Below are 19,099 nucleotides of genomic sequence, written 5' to 3'. Positions count from 1 at the left end.
AACGTGATGGTGAATCACCCTTACACGTGGTCTGGCAGTTTTGGATCGCGGTGTCCGAACGGGTGGAAACAGTTCATCGTAATGTTGGCGACTGGGTTGTATCGGTATATGTTAGGTGGTTCCTCATTGTAGCTCGAGGGAATGAGCGTAAAATTTGGTTAGGGGTTGAGGCTTTTTGGCTCATGGAAGTCACTTATGTTGACGGTCCCGTGACTATGGATCTAATGTTATGTAATCTATTTGGTTATTAATGGAATTATTTATTCTCAAAAAAAAAAAAAAAAACTAATATTGATGCTGCAACAATGGGACTGGCTATTATCAATGCTGCTCAAGAAGTCCCCAAGAAGAGATGGAGGCCTAGGGTGCCAAGAATAAAAAAGCAATGAAGGTTAAAGCTAAGAAAACTTCACCAATGAAGCGTTCCAAAACATCAAAGAAAAAAGAGAAGCTGGTAAATGGCTTGCCAGAGTTTGTTATTCGTTTTGATGTTGAAAGCCCTTACCCTTCTAAAGGGAAAGAGGTTGTAGCTGTCTAGTTTGTTATTTAGTTGTTTAGTCTATGCCAGCAGAAGCCCTTCTAGGTGCCTTTGCAGAAGTATTTAGGTTCATCATACCACAATTATGTGCTCGGCGTGGAGTCAAGTAGAATAGATTGCATAGGAGGCGAAGTGTTTTTGTGTTAAGCATAGACTACTCCGTACTCAGATTGTCTTTATGGAGTAGTCGCCTTGTGTACTTACTTGGGTTCATCGTAGCACAATTGAGTGTTTGGCCTGTGAAGTCAAGTAGAATAGATAGCCTACGAGGCAAAAAAAATTTGTGTTAGCATAGACTACTCCTTGCTCAGACTGTCTTTATGGAGTAGTCGCATTGTGTACTATTCTTACCCATGATCAGAGTCATATTAGTTTATGAATCCTTTATTTAAAAAAAATAGATATACATTTATATCGATCTTACTTGCAAAACAAAGTTTTATATATATATATATATATATATATATATATATATATATATATATATATATATGAGGGCCCTTCCACTAAGGGATCCTTTTTTTTTATTTTTCTAGGGATAGGGCATTAGACCAACTTTTTGATCACATTTTGGCATCTCAACCGTTCAGCTTTTAGGTCCTAATGTGTAGATCATTTCTGCAAATTTTCAGCTAAATCAGTGATAGTTAAGGTATCAAACTAGATTAAATCAACGGATGAACCAAATCTGTCAAACTTGAACCGTTCATACTTATAATCTTAAATCGTCATTTTGAATGCCTTAACGATCACCGATTTCGCTGAAAATTTGGAGAACTGATCTACACATTAGGACCTAAAAGCTGAACGATTGAGATGTAAAAATACTATCGGAAAGTTGGTCTAATGCCCTATCCCTAGAAAAGACCAAAAAAATGGATCCCTCACTGGATGGCCCATGTGTGTGTGTGTGTGTGTCTATATATATATATATATATATATATATCTATATATATATATATATCTATATATATATATATATATATAGACACACACACACACAGGGGCCATCTAGTATATATATATATATATATATATATATATATAAGAGATCTCTTTTTTTGGTATTTTCTAGGGATAGGACATTAGACCAACTTTTCGATCATATTTTGGCATCTCAACCGTTCAGTTTGTAGGTCCTAATGTGTAGATCATTTCTGAAAATTTTCAATCAAATTGATTATCGTTAAGGCATCTAAAAAGGAGATTTAAAATTATAAGTATGAACGGTTCAGATTTGACAGATTTGGTTCGTCCATTGATTTCATCTAGTTTGATACCTTAACGATCACCAATTTGACTGAAAATTTGCAGAAGTGATCTACACATTAGGACATAAAAACTTAACGGTTGAGATACTGAAATGTGATCAAAAAGTTAGTCTAATGCTCTATCCCTATAAAAGACAAAAAAAAAAAATCCTTTAGTAGAAGGGTGTGTGTGTGTGTGTGTATATATATATATATAACTTTGTGTGGACAAGTTCTTGAGATTTTAGGCTACCGACCAATTGGTAGAGAATATCATAAATTTATCCCCAAAAAGATATCCTCATTAAGAATGTAGTTTAGAATATGGATCCCCGATATGGCAACATGCAAGTTAGGTTGGGAATCTAATAGAATCGAAAAGGACAGAAACCCATAGACTTTGTTATTTCCAAGACATCATGCCAAAGTTCATGTATTCTGCAGATCTAGTGGTGACTGATGAGTTGCTTCTTAGTTATATATTCTCCATCCTTGTCTTTGGGACTTTCTGGTTGAGGCCAATTAATTGACTTTTGCAAAAGGCAAGTCCCAGGTGAAATGTATAGATAGAAACTAGCCACCTGGGTGGGGTTGTATATTTCTACCCTTTTCGCATCCGATTGAGATAGTTGGACGTTAATTAAGATTAATACATGATTTGTTAGCCGAGAGCCGTGGAATCGATGCAATGAAACGTGGCGAGTTAGAATAAAACCAGCCGGTGACAAGGGCCTTGCTTATTTTGAAGAGGTTATTGAATTTGAATCCAGTGCCGGCATTTTTGGTGCTGACTGGCAGTGGGGCTTAAACAGTGGGTCTCAATTAATCTTACATTTAAACACATGAAACTATTGTCAATGCACCACTCTTTTGGTTGAATGGTTTCGTACACTCAATACACACAGAAACTCCCGCTACATGAATCAAGTCAGTCAGATCGATCACTCTGCCGTAAAGTTCTGATGTGGTTGCACTTTCACGTTTTCGTTCTGTCTCAAGGGTACAAAAAGTCCCCTTTTTTTAAAACCTAAAACCCTTTACTGGTTTTGGGAAGTTAACATATGATGATATATTGCTAATTGCTATAGCATATTTGATTTTCCTTAGGAATTATACGTTAAATAGATACATAATCAACAAAATAATTACTGCAAGGATCTTCAATGCAGCATGAAATACATACCAAGTTGATTCCACTTTATGGTGGTGTCTCTTTTATATACCAAACTTCCACTTTAATTGCCGCAGTACGTTTCGATCATTTTCCAAACTAAGAAGCCGCCTTCCTGGTTCCTGGCATTTGGGATGAACCAAATTGGTGTCTCTGTCATGATCTCAACACCATTTCAATTTTAGCGAAACATATAACTCTTTGTAATATATTTACGTACCCATCACATTACTTCTTTACACACGAGTGTATTGAATTTTCCACACATGACATGTAGCTATAGCAAGCCTGCTGACGTTCATTCTTTGATTGAACCATCCTCCTCTTAAAATTTTCACCACCCCAGAGCACTATAAATAGATCCCAAACCTCACCATTCTTTACACAGGCAGCATAATTCGGAAGAAAAACTTGTGCAATTAATATTGTACCACAATGGCTAGAGGAGTGCTCAAGTCACTGGCCATTCTTGTCTTTCTTCTTACTTCTTTCCTCCTAATTACCCAGCTTTCTTCAGTAGAAGCTCGACCACTGAACACTTCAACATCATCATCACGCAACAGTGTCGTCACTAGAGAAAGTACTGAAGGCTTCTTCAGCGCAGTGCAGAGTAGCAGTACTTCGGGAGCAAGTCGGCTGGGGGCTGGAGGACACAGATTGGTAAACCTTCAAAGGCTAGCAACTATAAAGAACTCTGGCCCTGGCCCTGGTGAAGGGCATCACTAATCACGTGTTATTAAGGACAGCATGCACTTGGGAAAATCCGATCGATCTGTGTGCACCAGATCATACTCTGGAGCTTTTGTACCTTTGATGTAACTATACGAGCTGCATTACTTGATTTAATAATTGCCTAAACACAGGCATATATGCTAGTTGATTCAACATTTTCAGCTCATTTCTCCCATATATGTACATATTAGTATGATGAAGCTAATATGTTCCATGTAAGCTTTCTATAATGTTGGCCACACAAAGAAAACTTCTATGATGATTATAATCATCCACTTTACCAGTTCTCTATATATAGTAGCATATTCTTGATCAAGTACATTCACTATTTTTATCTTTAGGTTTGATTTATTTTTTAATATACAAATGGAGAAATAATTACAAAAAAACAAGGGATTTCACACCTTGGGCTAGGAGAGGATCGATCCTTTATCTTAACACGCATGCCCCTAGTCTCATAAAAACTGTAATTTTTTGAAAATCATATATGTGCTTTAGTAAAGATCAATCTCCATGGATACTCTAGTGTTATTCAGTCTAGGCACGTAGACGGGTCAAATGTAAAGATGATGGTAAAACACAAAATCATTTTTGGAGTTGCCGTGTGATGCTCTACTTGATCTAGAACGTTAGTCTCAAGCTCCATCAGTAAGGGCAACTCCAACCATGGGCACCATTTGGGGGTGCTATTCTCATTTTAGCACCCCCTTGTTGCACTATTTATATAGGACTCAATTCTCATCTTCAACCATGAGGTGCTATATGAGAGTGTTATTTTCACTATTCTTGACTAAAATATAATATGAGTATAATTTTGATGAATATTATATTAAAAATATGTTAATTTAATTAAATAAGGTAAAAAAAATAATTTAACATTTTATCATAATATTTAAAAATTATTGTTATTATTTAATAAATTTAAAAAAAGTTTTTAATTTTTTTTTTGTCGGCATATACGACAAAAGTGTCGGCACATACGACAAAGAATCTAACTATTTAGAAGATATTTTGATGTTTTGTGTCGGCATATATGCCAAACAGCCGAATTTCGATGTGATTTCAGCGCCATGTGTCAATCTCTAATTGGCTGTCCAAATTACGGTTGAGTCTTTGTCCGCCACGTGTCATATCTTATCTAATGATATGAACTCAAACGACGATATGGGATCATTGTCATCCTCATCTCTCACAAATTCACAAACACTTCTCATATCCAAATCACACAAATCTTTGTTTCTTTTCCGTTTTGATTTTGTCAAACCATTTCTGCAATGAATCGTTTGACGAAATGGTTGCAGAAAGATCAAGAAGAGACCGTCACGAGAAGCCGCCGACGAAACTTGATGATGTCTGCCGCTGCCTTGCAAATCCAAACTCTGGAAGATGAGGATTCACAATAGGGTGGTTCTTCAGAAGGTCGTACCTATAAGGCCAGGGATTGAGAGCTGATGGATCTTCGACTCAAAGCTCAATACTTCACTGATCCGTGCAGGTATGAACCAAACATATTTCGTAGGCGATATAGAATGCAACCTCACATCTTTGACAGGATGATGCGCGACGTGACCAACTACGACCCATATTTTCTTCAAACAAGAGATGCTTGTGGGAGACTAAGCTTATCCACTGAACAAAAGCTGACATGCGCCATGAGAATGCTCGCGTATGGCATCACAGCTGATTTCTGCGATGATTATCTAGATATTGCGAAGTCCACTGCCATTGAGATTTTTGAGCACTTCACAAAAGCAATCTGGAATGTGTACCATGAGACTTACCTCCGCCGACCAATATCGGCAGATTTGTGACGGCTGCTTGACAAAGCTGAAGAACGGGGATTCCCGAGGATGGTCGGTAGCCTTGATTGTATGCATTGGCAATGGAAAAATTGTCCCACCGGATGGGCAGGGCAGTATACTGGCTATAAGGGGAAACCGACAATCATCTTAGAGGCGGTGACCTCCTACAATACTTGGATTTGGCATGCCTTCTTCGGACTTCCAGGTTCCCTGAATGATATTGACGTCCTTGGATGTTCACCGTTGTTCAATGCTCAATGCGTTGGTGAAACCCCTGAAGTGAGCTACCAGGTACGTAATAGGCATTATCGTCAATGTTATTACCTAGTTGATGGCATATACCCTAAGTGAGGGTCATTTGTACAAGCAATCCGAAACCCGAGGTCGCCGCAGACACAACATTTCATAAGGATGCAGGAAGCATACAGAAAAGACATGGAGAGAGCATTTGGTATTCTCCAAGCTCGTTGGGCAATCATAAAAGGACCAGCTCGTGGGTGGAGTAAGGAGAACCTTCAATACATCATGATGACGTGCATTATCTTGCACAATATAATTGTTGAAGATGAGCATGATGAAGATGCAGCAGAGCCATTTGATCCGGATGATATCCCAACCATACCAAGGAAAGCAGAGATATATAAGAGACCAGAAATGGACACCGATGTTCATCGCAATCCGCAACAACTAAATCAATTCTTGCGTCGTTATAGGGAGGTTAGATGTCCAGTGATGAATAAAAACCTCCAAGACGATCTAGTCGATCACCTATGGACCATGAAGTTACAAGCTGATCAGAACCACCAGTGAGGAGTTTTTTTTTTGTGCTTTCAATAAGTGGCCATGTTGTCATGATAAGTGGGCATGGCCTACTTTGGTTGTATTGTTGTATGGTATGCTTTTACTTTGTATTGTGTGCTTTTAATTTGTGTGGTGTGCTTTATTATGAAAATAAAAGTTCAGTGCTTTTTTACGAAGATCATCTACTCAACTAAATAATTTTTATTATCATAAATTAAAACACAAACCATTCAAAGCAACTAACAATATTAATTACATCCAAGATGTCTCGCCAAGTGGATCATAAGTGGTCAAGCCTGTGTTGTCTCCTTCAGGGGGTGTAGGATCTTGAGATTGTTCCGGAATGCTTGAAGTTTCTGCCTCCTTATCAATTATTTGTTGTTGCTTCCTCTCCCAATAACTCCTCTTTCTTGGGGTGAAAATTGATGGATCCACCTGCATCGTGCAAGCATCCTCAGCGCGTTGCTCAATTAGTTTACCTTCCTCAAACTGTCTTTGCCTTTGTTGGTACTCGCGTTCTGTTTGTTCATAACATTTCTGCATTTGAACTCGTAGGCCATCCGCATCCTGCTTATTGCCTTTTTTCTTAGCTAGCTTCTGAGCTTTCTGTCCTTGAGGACGTGCCTTTCTTGATGATGGAAGCTCATCCTCAGTAGTGGGTGTTCCATCGTCATCCAAGTTGACATGATTAGGAACACTAAAGTAGGTGTTTTCCATTGATGGCGTTTTCCCAAACTTTTCCGTATTTTTCAAGTATTGCCAACAATGCTCAAACACAAAATCACAACCTTCCGAGTCGTAGTACGTTTATTTAACATTCATTAGCTACATATAATATTAAGTAAATAAAATATTAAAAAAATGACCTTGGCTTAGTATAAATCGATCAATAAACTAAGCAACTAACAATTTTACTTTTAACAACTACATGAGAAATAAAAAAATAATCATTATTGAACATATTTCAATATAATTACCTCGTCCTCCATATTTTCGCCGCTTCTTCGTTGAAAGTGTTCGACCTTGTTAAGAGCTTGGCGCCACTTCATACATGCCAGACTTATTTTCTTCCAACGAGCGTGGCAACTAGAATTTGTTCTATCCATGCAACCGGCCGGTTTGTGAGCATTGTACTCCTCCGCCACACGACTCCACAATAAGTCCGACTTTTGATCTTTTCCGACGCAACCATCACCCCCAACGGTGATCCAAGCTTGGCAAAGAATAACTTCTTCATTGTGCCTCCAAGAATCCCCTCTTGGAGCCTCTTGGAGCCATTTTTTCCAAGACAAAAAAAAAAAGGAAGATATATTTAAGAACAAGAAGATGGGTTAATGAATGGAAAATTGTGAAGGAGATAGAGGATATTTGGTGTGAGGAAATAGAAAAGAATGGGTTGGTATTTATAGAATTTCCTACATTTTACTGTTCCAACGAGTATATTTTTTTCCCTCAATTTTCTGGTATTTTTTTTAAAAATTTTGGAACAAAAATGAAATAATAACCCTTCATTTAATAAGAGTGATTGATAAGTTTTTTTTCCCTCAAATCTGAGCCATCAGATCGAAAATAGATCCGTTCAGTAAAAAAAAAAAAAAGGCAACATCGGACCGTCCATATTCAAAATGGAGCGATCTCAGCCGTGCATTTAGTGACCGTTGCGTGTCCAACGGTCGGCAGCAGACCAACTGAGCGTGCGGGGCCCACTGGAGCAGACGACCTGCAGCTGCTTTTTCTCTCTCCAGCGCAAGTAGGCGCGTCTTCCTCCTCCCCTGTTCTCCCTTCTGCGCGTGCTGCCCACCCAAGTCATCCAGCGAGTCAGGCCAGATATTGGGCTAGGTAATCAGAAAGTGTGGTCCCGGGCCACTGTGCTGAGTCTTGGTCTTGGATTTGTCTCAAATATGAGACTACAAATGAGCCCAAGTCTCATATTTATAGGACCAGATCCAGCAAAAACACATGGTTGGAGAAGAAAAGTCTTATAATTGGCAAAATTTTGGTTTGGCACCCCATGGTTGGAGTTGCCCTGAGACCCCTGGTCTAATCTGGATATATACTTCTGACGCTGTTCGACTTCTTGTATCTTCAAATGAACTGTCCTTATCTTTTTTAGATTCATTGGCAATTTGTCAGCATGCATCCCTCTTGGAGTCTTTACTTAAGGTACAAGATTTGAATAGATTGAGTAGTTATTGGCAAACGACAAGAAACAATTGCATGGAATCTAAAGGTTTAGCATTTATATGAGATAAAGAGGTGAGGAAAAGAAAAAATTTAAGTTAATTATATGTTTCTTTTCAGGGGGGTGAAATCACCTGTCCCCAGTTTTTCTATCCCTATCATGTCCCCATGTTGTGATTGGTTTTCATGGATTAAAAAATAGAACAAATGATTAAGGAAAGGTTTTTTTAATCCATGAGAACCATTCACAACATTGGGACATGATTGGGATAGAAAAACTGGAACAGGTGATTTCGTCCCCTTTTCAGGGAAGGTACATTAACTAATAAGTACATTAAATGTAAATCAACTTCTTTCAATAGTAGACAAGTTTCTTATGGTCATAAGAGCATCTTTAGCAGACTCTCTATTGTGGCTTCTTAGCTATTTTGGAGAGCATGTTTAGCTTTTTATCTATTTTAGCAGCTGCACCAGACTCCTAAGAGCATCTTTAGCAAACTCTCTATTTTAGCTCCTTAGCTATTTTGGAGAGCATGTTTAGCTCTTTATCTATTTTGGCAGCTGCACCAGACTCCTAAGTGGCTCTCCATTATAACTTTTAGCTATCTCACTCCTAAATATAGAGAGCGAGATGAGGCTCTCTATAATTTAAAACATTCCTGTTAAGTTATTTTATGTAATATATAAATACGTTTAAACTCTTTAATCATCATTTAAAAAATAATATAAATTCAAAATTAGCTAAAATAGAGAGCATTGATATAGACGTATTTCTAAAGTGGCTAGCCAAAATGACTTTCTAGCTATTTTAGCTGAAATTTAACTAAAAAATGGATAGCATTACTAAAGATGCTCTAAGTGGCTCTCTATTATAACTTTTAGCTATCTCGCTCCTAAATATAGAGAGCGGAATGAGGCTCTCTATAATTTAAAACATTCCTTTTAAGTTATTATATGTAATTTATAAATACATTTAAACTATTTAATATTCATCTAAAAAATAATATAAATTTAAAACTAGCTAAAATAGAGAGCATTGATGCAGACGTAATTCTAAAGTGGCTAGCTAAAATGACTTTTTAGCTACTTTGGCTAAAATTTGACTGAAAAATATCTAGCTATAGCATTGCTAAAGATGCTCTAAACTAACTCGAGATCAGACCAAACTAATCTATCAGTGAATGGAGCCGATTTACGTCTGTATTGAATTAGTCTATTTGATGTGGTAATATATTGTAAAGGGCTATTATTACAAATGGTACCTGAACTTATCATCTATCTTATTGTTGGTACCTGAACTTCAAATTTGATCACAACCATTACCTGAAACTTTTCAATTTCATTTTAAATTGTACCTATCACTAACTTCCGTTAATGTTCTATTAAAAACTGACATGTGTCAAAAATTTGTGACTCATTTTTCAAGGATAAATTTGAAAAATTACCTTTTTTTTTTTTTTTTTGTAATATCACTTATTTTTACTTATATTGTGGCTATAAAAAACGAGACTATCATAATGAAAAACTTTCAACTTCAATTAAAAATATGAATGACTGGAAAAAGAAAAAAAGAATTACAAAAGTTTTGATAAGCTTTTGGTTTTAAACGTTTTATAGTTTGTCCAAAAAAAAAAAATTTATAGTTTTATTTGAAATGTTTTGTCTGTATGTATAAAAAAAATTAGTTTTTGTTGAGATCTTGTTTTAAAATTTTATTTTTATAAAAGGGTAGAGATACATTTTAGTTTCTATTTTTAATTGAAGTTCTATTTTTATTAACATATTAATTGATCAAATATCTAGTAAACAAAATTATTTAAATTGGTATTTTCGTGAAACTACTCTTGAATATAGGTCATGTGATTTGCACATGTCAGTTTTTAACGGAGAATTAACTGAAGTTAGTGTTAGGTACTTGTTCAGGTACCATTTATGATAATAACCCTATGGTAAATGAATCCTTCTACTCAAACTCTCCAAAACTTTGAAAATTGAAGAGATGACAAATTCTTGGCTCATGAGTGCATATATATCCCGCCTACTCAATTTTGGATGTTTGGACTTAATTTGATGTTTTGGACAAGCCCATTGAAAGCTTGAAGAAGAAAAGCTGAAAATATTGAGAGAGGAAGTACTCGTACATTGATGAATGCTCTGATACAAGCCAAAAAAACGACACCCTACATCCATGAAACGTGCCGGGTTCTTGGTTTAAGCGGGGTTTGCCTATTAGTGCACATGGGTCTTTACCAGGAAGTGCGACATCGGACTGACTACCCTTTTGGTAGCTGTCTTTTAGATCCCTTTGTGGATCGTCTTATGTTCTCTTTTCCTCTAGTTTTTTCAGCTTCGTTGGCGGAAGAGTTTCTCCGTTATGGAGGTGATCTGCGATTTGGTATTCTTTGTGTATTTGAAACTAGGCTTTTTTGGTAATATTTTATCGGATTCGTCACCGGCACTCCTCGAGTTCATCGGATCTGACTCAAAGTTGTTCTACATCGAGGTGGCGTCGTCGACTCGTCGTCTGTGGTGTTTACTCTGGGCTTGGGTTGTGCTAGTTTAGGCCTGCCTAGTTTTGGGCCTTGTGTATTTTCTTTTTTGCGGTCTGTTTGTTTGTTGGTTGGCCCAATTCGGGTCATGTAACTCTGTTTGTTTAATATCAGTAACTATGCCAAAAAAAAGACACAAAAGAAAAAAAGCTTAAAATAATGCTTAGGGCAACCAGCGACTGGATGACATGATCGAGCTGCAACCGATCACAATTCCAATGACGTGCATCTCCTAAGTTACCGGTGGTGGCTGCAAATAGAAATCGCCGGCCACCTAGTTATGAGTCGTCTTTGTGAGAAATGCCAAGGTGCATGGGGAAGTTTGGTTAGTTTTACCTTTAGATATAGATGGTGGCTTTCCTCTATTGGCTCAGATGGTATTTAGGGATATACCATGTTTAACCCTTATTTTTTAATTAAGGAAAGGGTTACAGAATTTCATAAGGTTAGAACGTTTCATTGATGTGTAGGGTGTCATTTTTTTTATTTTTTTTACTGATGCATGTTACCGTAGATGACAAATTTTCCTGCCCTTTGGCAGATGTTTTCTCCTAATTGTACAATTTTGATAAGTTACGCCACATCTTTTCTAATTTTTATTGATTTACTTCATTTATTTCAATTTGTAGCGATTTGTCATTTATATTTTTCATTAGCAATTTGGCATATGAGAGTAATTTCATATCATCTATTCTAACGTGATATTTTTTGTATTTTCACATCAATAAAATATACAAGAAATATCGGGTTGGGAAATACGATAACACCCTGCCACTTCGTGTTTTTGAAAATGATAGAATTACTTAAAGTTTTTTTTTAATGGAAAAAGGTCAACCCGATTTTATAAATCAGCAAGCAGTACCAAACGACACACCCCAATGGAGCCGTCCTTTAGGACTTACAGAGAACCTACTCTAGATAAATAGGAGACTCCACAATCTAGAGTACACCCACCTTTTAGGAGATTAACGCACCATTATTCTAACAAAATCCAACCACTTAGAAGCTGTTTAAATAAATAATGCAACCAAGCAGAAGATTTCGCGACCCAAAACTAAAATTAACTATTACTGACAGAAGAAGCAGCCATAGCTACTTCCTTCCCCCCACCATCCTGTGGAAGCTCATCCATCTGAGCAATACCCGAATCCTCAAGGCTCCCAACCCCGTTGGTAGCCTCATGTGCCAATTCTTCACGTGCTTTCCACTTCTTGGTCCTCTTGCTTTTCAGTTCCTTATCAAGGATTTTAGCACACTTAGGCCGATTTTTACTCCCTTTAGGTCTCCCCAACTTCTTCTTCCTTGGAGAGACCACCAGTTTGCCATGCTTATGCTGGAGCACCAACTACATACCCTCATCAACTCGAAGAGAAGGCTCAGAGGGGAAGACATTCCTCTTACCAAACCGATCAAGTATATCCACCGCCTTTCTCTTAGAGCCAATTACTGGCAGCTCCAGCGTGGGTTTCCGCACCGTGCCATCAAAGCTACCGCTAGAGGGTATGGGCCGGATCATAGCCAAAGTACCAACCTCCCTAGCGATAGTCCGTTGAGTGTTGCAAGCAAAAGCCTGCTTAGTCCAGTTTGCAGGAACTCTGACATATTAAAACCTGCAAATGCTGACCTCACCGGAGTCAAAGGTCCATTTTTGTTGGAATTCAGTGCTGCATGGGATTCAATCAACCCTTGGATCCCAGGTACCGCATCCTCACCACCCGATAACTCCATATTCCCCATCGTAGTGGTCATTGCATCCAAACCAGAGTTAACGCCCATGCTCAGCCCAATCCCTTCCAACCTAGGTTGCGACGTTGAGCCTAAAGTAAGGCCGGCCAATGCAACCGCCGGTACCTCTGCTAGGATGCTCTCCTTCTCCTTCACTAGCAACCCATCACACCCAGTCGCATCATGGAGAAACAATCCACAGCTTCGACAAAAACCCTTAATCTTTTCAAAAACCATCGTCAGTTCCGGCTCCACTACCGGCAAGAATTCAAACACCTTCCAAACCCTAACTTGATTGCGCACATCAAAAACAATCCGGATACGTTGTTCCTCCTCCTTCCGGTTAAGTGCCGTCTTATCAAACCGAATCACACGACCCAAGGTCGCTCCAACCAAACCTAGAGCCTTTTTGTTGCATAGAGCCAGCGGTAAACCTTTGATCACAACCCAGGTTTCCAACGAATTCAAGGGAACCTCCGCCACCGATCCGAGTCCATCATATTCACCCAAAACCAGCATGGTATTCCGATAGAACCATGGGCCTCCATGCAAGATCTTGTTGCGGTCAGCTACAGGAGCAAACTGAAAAACAAAACGATCTCCCGCATCCTGGATAGTCAATCCTGATCTCATCCTCCATATAGTAGAAATGGTACCCTTGAAGCCAGGGAGCATGGCCTTGGGTCCAAGTAATCTACCCACCAAATACCAGCGATCTGCACAGAGAGCCTCAAGTCCTGCCGATCCGAGTGAGACTCTTGCAGAGTCGCAGGAGATCAAGCCCACATCTGATCCATCCCCCATGGTTGCCATAGAGGAGATGAATGAAGACAATTTTTGTCGAGAAGGGCTCCTCAAGAAACCCTAGCATAGAGAGATGGCTAGGTCAGAAATTTTCCAAAAAAAATAAAAATCCTAAAAAAAGACGAGTCTCAACTAGGGCTGTCAATTCCGACACTACCCGTTAACACGACTCGAAACCCGCACGAAATAAAGCGGGTTGAACCCGCACGATGGTCATTTTGTTAAACACGAAACAACCTATTTATTAAATGGGTTGGAAACGGGTAACCCGTTTAATAAATAGGTTGGGTTTGGGTTTAAATTTTTGACATGATTATTAAATGGGTTGGGTTTGGGTTTGTATCTTACGAGTTACGACACGACAAATTCCTTGACCCGACACGACCCATTGACAGCCCTAGTCTCAACTTGTAAAGTTACTACCTAATTGAGTTCCTTTAATTACATAAAGTTAACGTCAATGGGTTAATCGGCAAAAACTAAAAAGCTAAAACAATTGATTTTATTTTGTTTTTCCTTTATAAGAACATTGAATTCTTTGGGCCAGATCATTTGCTAGTCCCAGCTGTAATCATAGGCCATTAAATGTTGGGCCACTATACATAGAAGGGAAAACCCATTCTCTCTCTCTCTTTTCAGTGTAACTACCTATGTCAACTTGATTTGGTTCATTGGTTGACATGCAGGTTAAGGAACTAAAGGGGTACGTAAGGAGCTCCGCGAAAATAGGGGAGAGTCAGGGTTTGGGAAAAACAAAAGGGGCGGTGTTGCCTGTCCGGCGGCGCCCTCTCACTCACGGTGGCTTCCAGCCTCATCGGCGCTCGGTGCACTACAACAAAAAGTCTTTTTAGCGACCAAGTTTTTTGCGAGGAATTTATTTTCCTCAGTAAATGTCACTTTTTACGAGGAATATTTTGATTCCTCACTAAATGTCATTAGATTTTCAGCGAGAAACATATTTTCCTCACTATACACCACTTTCTACGACGAAGATTTCGGTTCATCACTAAAAGTTACCATAGTTTGGTCTCCAAAATCATCATGTTATTAGCGAGGAAATATGAGGCTTGGGTGAGGAATTTTTTCATCGCGAAAACGATATTCAACGAAGAAATAATGATTTTGTCGTTATTAGTTTGGCGGAAAATTATGTAAAACCCGCCAAATTCAATGGCGACAAAACTATGGTTTCTTCACTAAAAGTCCGTGTTTTATGAGGAACTATTTCCTCGTCAAAAGAAGCAATAGGCGAGGAAATAACGATTTCGTCGTCATTTGTTTGGCAGAAAATTATATAAAACCCGCCAGATTCAATGGCGACAAATATATGGTTTCCTCGCTAAAAGTTTGTGTTTTACGAGGAACTATTTCCTCATTAAAAGAAGCAATTAGCGAGGAAATAATGATTTCGTCGTTATTTGTTTGGCGGAAAATTATGTAAAACCCGCCAAATTCAATGGCGACAAAAAGTATGGTTTCGTCGCTAAAAGTCTATGTTTTACGAGGAACTATTTTCTCGCCAAAAGAAGCAATTAGCGAGGAAATAACGATTTCGTCGTTATTTTTTTGGAGGAAAATTATGTAAAACCAGCCAAACTCAATGGCGACAAAAGTATGGTTTCCTCGCTAAAAGTCTGTGTTTTACAAGGAACTATTTACTCGTCAAAAGAAGCAATTAGCGAGGAAATAACGATTTTGTCGTTGTTAGTTTGGCAAAAAATTAACACGACAAAAAACCCTAAAGAACAGAAGAAATGGGTCTGAGTGCTCGGCTGGGTTTGGGGGCAAACTGAAAAACTGGACTGCATGGGTGATCAATAGGCTTCCTGATGGCGATCGGGGAGATCTCAATCAACCAAAACAGAGGCTTCCTTCAATTTTTCGTTGGGTTTGCTCTATCACTGGAGAACCGATCTGGTATTGAGAGTTTGGCTTCACTTCAGTCCCTCCCTTCAGGTATGTCTCTAACTTCAACTCTTTTATTAGGTTCTCTATACAGTATAACAGCCAATTCAATCTTACAGACAAGGATAAAGATATGAAGGCTTGAAGGGTTGTGACGGGGCGTTGTTGTTGGTCGACGACGAAGCGGTTGGCAGTGTTGATCATGGCGTCGATTACGATACACCCTACACCATACGCTCATGACTCTCCTGGGGTTTAAAGATTGCTCCTCCTTTTTGGGTTTTTGATTAACAGCAAAAAGGTGGGTACTTGCTCTGTTCTTGTGCTTTAATGGCTTTCGAATCAAGTGGGCTTTGGATTGTCTGGTTTGCGGCTTATGGCAATGTTGAGTTGTGAGTGAGAAAGAGAGAAGTGTTTGGTGAATTGTAATTGGGTTGGAGTTTTTTGTCTCTTTTTGTCTTTGTTTTTCGTCTTGAATTGAAATAGGGAGGGAGGCAAAGATATGCCTCGATTCAATTAGCTGCAGTTTTGCCTATAACATTTACCAAACATGGCTTCAGTAATTGCCACCAAATCTTGCCTCGATTCAATTAGCCAGGTACGTCCCTTTCTCGATGAGCTTTCAATTCAGTTCAATGATGTTTATATTCTGTATTTCAATACCAAATAATACTGGTTTTCTTTTCTTTTCTGTGTATGGATATGTGATCAATGGATGTATGACACTGCAAGTTAATAACTTCGTCAGGCTTTCAGTAAGTACCAACTTTTGCTACTGAAAATTTAATATTTGCCTGTTTACTTTGCAAGATTAGGGTCGGAGCATGAATTTTACGGTGTTAAGTGCAAGTGTTGTTTGAATCATTGTGTGTTTTTGGATTGATTCTCTCTATGACAGGTTCCTTCATAATGACAAGCTCTGGACATTGCTAACACATTAGCCAATTCCACTTTACAATGCTTTGTTTTTGTTTATTTTAACTCCATAGAGTAATTTGTGGGGGTCTAAAACTCCTTCTAACAAGGATAATAGAGTAAAGAAGTACTAAAAGGTCCTAGTTCTCAGATTACATTAATACATAAAAACAAATTTCAAAAACAGCCTTTTTGATCCACCATATGGAGTATAACGCACTCTTTTGCTATTGAAAGTTTCGATAGCTAATCTCATGACCTTCTTAATCATTAGGTAGGGAGTTTTAGCACCTGCAAGACCATATATGCTTTTATTAAATTTGGTAGGTTTACTGCCATAACTTGAACTCTTTCATATTTATGTGAAATTATGTAATTTTGCTTTATGTTTTGGTGCTTCTTTTTCTGAGTTTGATTTCCTTTTACTTTTTATGTTTAAAAGATACATTCATACAGAGAACCAAGAAATTGTACCAGGACACTTGTACTCAGCGGACTATTTCAAAGTTGAATAATGAACTCTATGAAGTCCACCAAATAATGACTTGCAATATTCAGGAAGTTCTTGGCGTCGGTGAAAAGTTGGACTGTAAGTTTTCTGTTTGCTTCTAAAGGGAAGGTTTTGGCTTCTGTATAAGTGATAAAATAGCTCCCAAATTTGAATTTTGTAGAGGTCAGCCAAATGTCTAATCGTTTAACATCAAAGTCTCGTGCATATGCAGATAAGGCGAGAGACTTGAATCAACATGTTAGTGTTACAGATTAGTCTTATTTGATTTGTATATGATACAAAGTAGTCTATACCATTTCCTTGGTGACATCAAAATTATAGATTGGAATTGCTCTGGATCGTTATGTTTAATTAATATGATTCCCATTGTACTTGTATGAACAATGTTGCATGCAAGCTCTCCAGTACTATACTGTTTGTTTCAATACCAAATCACTTGTACGGTTTTAGTGTTTTATGGTGGCATACTGGTAGATGAGGCATTACATGACAGTGGAATTTTCTTTATCTACTGAAACAACCTTCTGTGCTTGTGGGGGTTCACAATATTTATCACTTGTGCCTGATGGTGGTGATGTATGCTTTTGCTATTGCTAAGCTTATTTAGGGTTGTCTTTATTTATTATTGCTCTTCTTTAATTTCTGCAGCTTTCTTGTTTTTTGTACAATTTAGTCTCTTTCAGAGCTGTATTTGTTTCAATGAGGAAAATTTCTCCAATCTGCTATGAGCACTTCAGAGTGAGATGTTTTTGTCAAGCATTTGGGTCATATGTATAGTTCATATGGAGTCTTATGTGTGGCTAAAATTTAATTCATCTTCACATCTTAATTGCAGGCTCTGATCCGTAAGTGGGCTCCTGTTGCCATGCTCTGCAGGTGCTAAAGCTCTCTACAAAATCTCTAAAAGAGGACTTTCATTTCTAGTGACGAGTTCCAAGTGCAAGGGAAGAAGAGATTCCAAGATTTAGGGAAGTGATCAGGAGGATGCCAAAAACAAAATTGAGGAGGATCCCTAAACTCTTTTGAATTAGTATATAGTATTGATATAACTACTTTGAATTAGTACTTATTGTAAGGGAATACTTTGAGTTATTACTTTTAATTTTAGTATATATTTCTTTTGTCTACTCATCTTATTTCTCGCCATAACCAAACAATTGCAATAAAAATGAATTTTCTCATTATGGACAAGAGAACCTACAATGACAAAAGTAAAGTTCCTCGTCATTGAGTACAATTAGGGAGGAATGGTTTCCTCGCTATAAGCATACACAGTACAAGGGAAATAAAATTTCCTCGTTGAAGATAGCTTATAGCGAGGAAAAACTTCATCACCCAAAGCTATCTATCTATAACGACGAAAATATTTTTGTCCCAAAAAGTGTATTTAAAATTTTTTATTATTTATAATTTCTATATTATTACTTATCATTAGCGAGGAAATAATAGTTTAGCGATAAAATCTATTTCATCGGGAAATATATTTAACGACTATTATTTGGCCCTCAAAATTTTTTAGTGAGGAAAAAGTATGAGTTTTGGCGAGAAAAAAAGTTCTAGCTAAAGTATAATGGCGAGAAAAAAGTATTTTCATCGAGAAAAGAGTTTGGCGAGGAAATAGTAGTTTCCTCGTAGAAACTTTTCTTGACGAGCCTACTACGAGGAACTGACGACCAAAATATTTTCCTCGTCAAAACACTATGGCGAGGAAATCTCGATTTTCAGCGAGGAAGTTGTTCCTCGCAAATTAGCTTTTCTGTTGTAGTGGTGTGTGCGGCCGGACGGGTGTGTGATTGAGTTTCGGTGGGTGGTTGTCAGATTTTGAGGCTGCAGTGGAACGTTTTTCGTCTCTCTCAGATGGTTGCAATGGTGGATCAGGCCTTTGCTGCAGATGCAAAAGGGCTCAACGCTGGCGGAGGGCAACGTAGTCGATCTGGGTTCCTTAACTTGCAGTCGACCATAACGTTGTCTGGCGTTTGGTGGTGGGCTGAAACGATAATGATGGAGCTACGAGGTTTGGTTCGCTATTGGGAACGGATTCGGGCAGAGGTGGTCACCGGAACCAACCTTGCAAGTTTCGGACCTTTTGTGGCGGTTCCTAGAAAGCCAGAGTCGATTCTGACGGACAAAAAAATGGTTTGCAGCAGTCTTTTACTTTTCTTTATTAGGTTTTTAGGTTTTGTTTTTTGGTTAGGTCTAATAAGTCCATCCTCAA

At 38.2% G+C, this 19,099-nt stretch overlaps 3 protein-coding genes across 12 annotated transcripts; all 3 read left to right on the top strand.

The window, feature by feature from the left end:
• The first annotated feature begins 5,142 nt into the window (after positions 1–5,142).
• On the top strand, positions 5,143–5,502 carry LOC133737137 (uncharacterized). The gene has a single exon (XM_062164754.1). The coding sequence runs from the start codon at positions 5,143–5,145 to the stop codon at positions 5,500–5,502; it is 360 nt and encodes a 119-aa protein (XP_062020738.1).
• Positions 5,503–5,904: 402 nt separating this feature from the next.
• On the top strand, positions 5,905–6,303 carry LOC133737136 (uncharacterized). The gene has a single exon (XM_062164753.1). The coding sequence runs from the start codon at positions 5,905–5,907 to the stop codon at positions 6,301–6,303; it is 399 nt and encodes a 132-aa protein (XP_062020737.1).
• Positions 6,304–15,285: 8,982 nt separating this feature from the next.
• On the top strand, positions 15,286–18,015 carry LOC133735265 (25.3 kDa vesicle transport protein SEC22-1-like). Of its 10 annotated transcripts, XM_062162670.1 has the most exons (6): positions 15,300–15,509; positions 15,578–16,213; positions 16,648–16,696; positions 16,816–16,962; positions 17,096–17,121; positions 17,720–18,015. In XM_062162670.1, the coding sequence occupies exons 2-6, from the start codon at positions 16,073–16,075 to the stop codon at positions 17,765–17,767; spliced, it is 411 nt and encodes a 136-aa protein (XP_062018654.1). In that variant the 5' UTR covers positions 15,300–15,509; positions 15,578–16,072; the 3' UTR covers positions 17,768–18,015. The 10 variants fall into 10 exon arrangements, 4 of the variants coding, with proteins under 4 accessions (XP_062018653.1, XP_062018652.1, XP_062018654.1 ...); XM_062162669.1 differs by lacking the exon at positions 17,096–17,121 and having other exon boundaries at positions 15,286–15,509; positions 15,590–16,213; positions 17,533–18,015; XR_009858877.1 differs by lacking the exon at positions 17,096–17,121 and adding an exon at positions 17,533–17,622 and having other exon boundaries at positions 15,297–15,509; positions 16,648–16,962.
• The last annotated feature ends 1,084 nt before the right edge of the window (positions 18,016–19,099 follow it).

The sequence above is a fragment of the Rosa rugosa genome, chromosome 3, assembly GCF_958449725.1.
Source record: "Rosa rugosa chromosome 3, drRosRugo1.1, whole genome shotgun sequence".
Lineage (NCBI taxonomy): Eukaryota > Viridiplantae > Streptophyta > Magnoliopsida > Rosales > Rosaceae > Rosa > Rosa rugosa.
This window is presented reverse-complemented; position numbering and strand designations above follow the sequence as displayed.

Coding starts and splice junctions, on each gene's coding strand:
- LOC133735265 (XM_062162669.1), top strand. CDS start 16,073: ATGAGCTTTCAATTCAGTTCAATGATGTTTATATTCTGTATTTCAATA. Junction 16,214..16,647: donor ATAACTTCGTCAGGCTTTCA/GTAAGTACCAAC, acceptor CTTAATCATTAG/GTAGGGAGTTTTAGCACCTG. Junction 16,963..17,532: donor CGTCGGTGAAAAGTTGGACT/GTAAGTTTTCTG, acceptor TAATTTCTGCAG/CTTTCTTGTTTTTTGTACAA.
- LOC133737137 (XM_062164754.1), top strand. CDS start 5,143: ATGGATCTTCGACTCAAAGCTCAATACTTCACTGATCCGTGCAGGTAT.
- LOC133737136 (XM_062164753.1), top strand. CDS start 5,905: ATGCAGGAAGCATACAGAAAAGACATGGAGAGAGCATTTGGTATTCTC.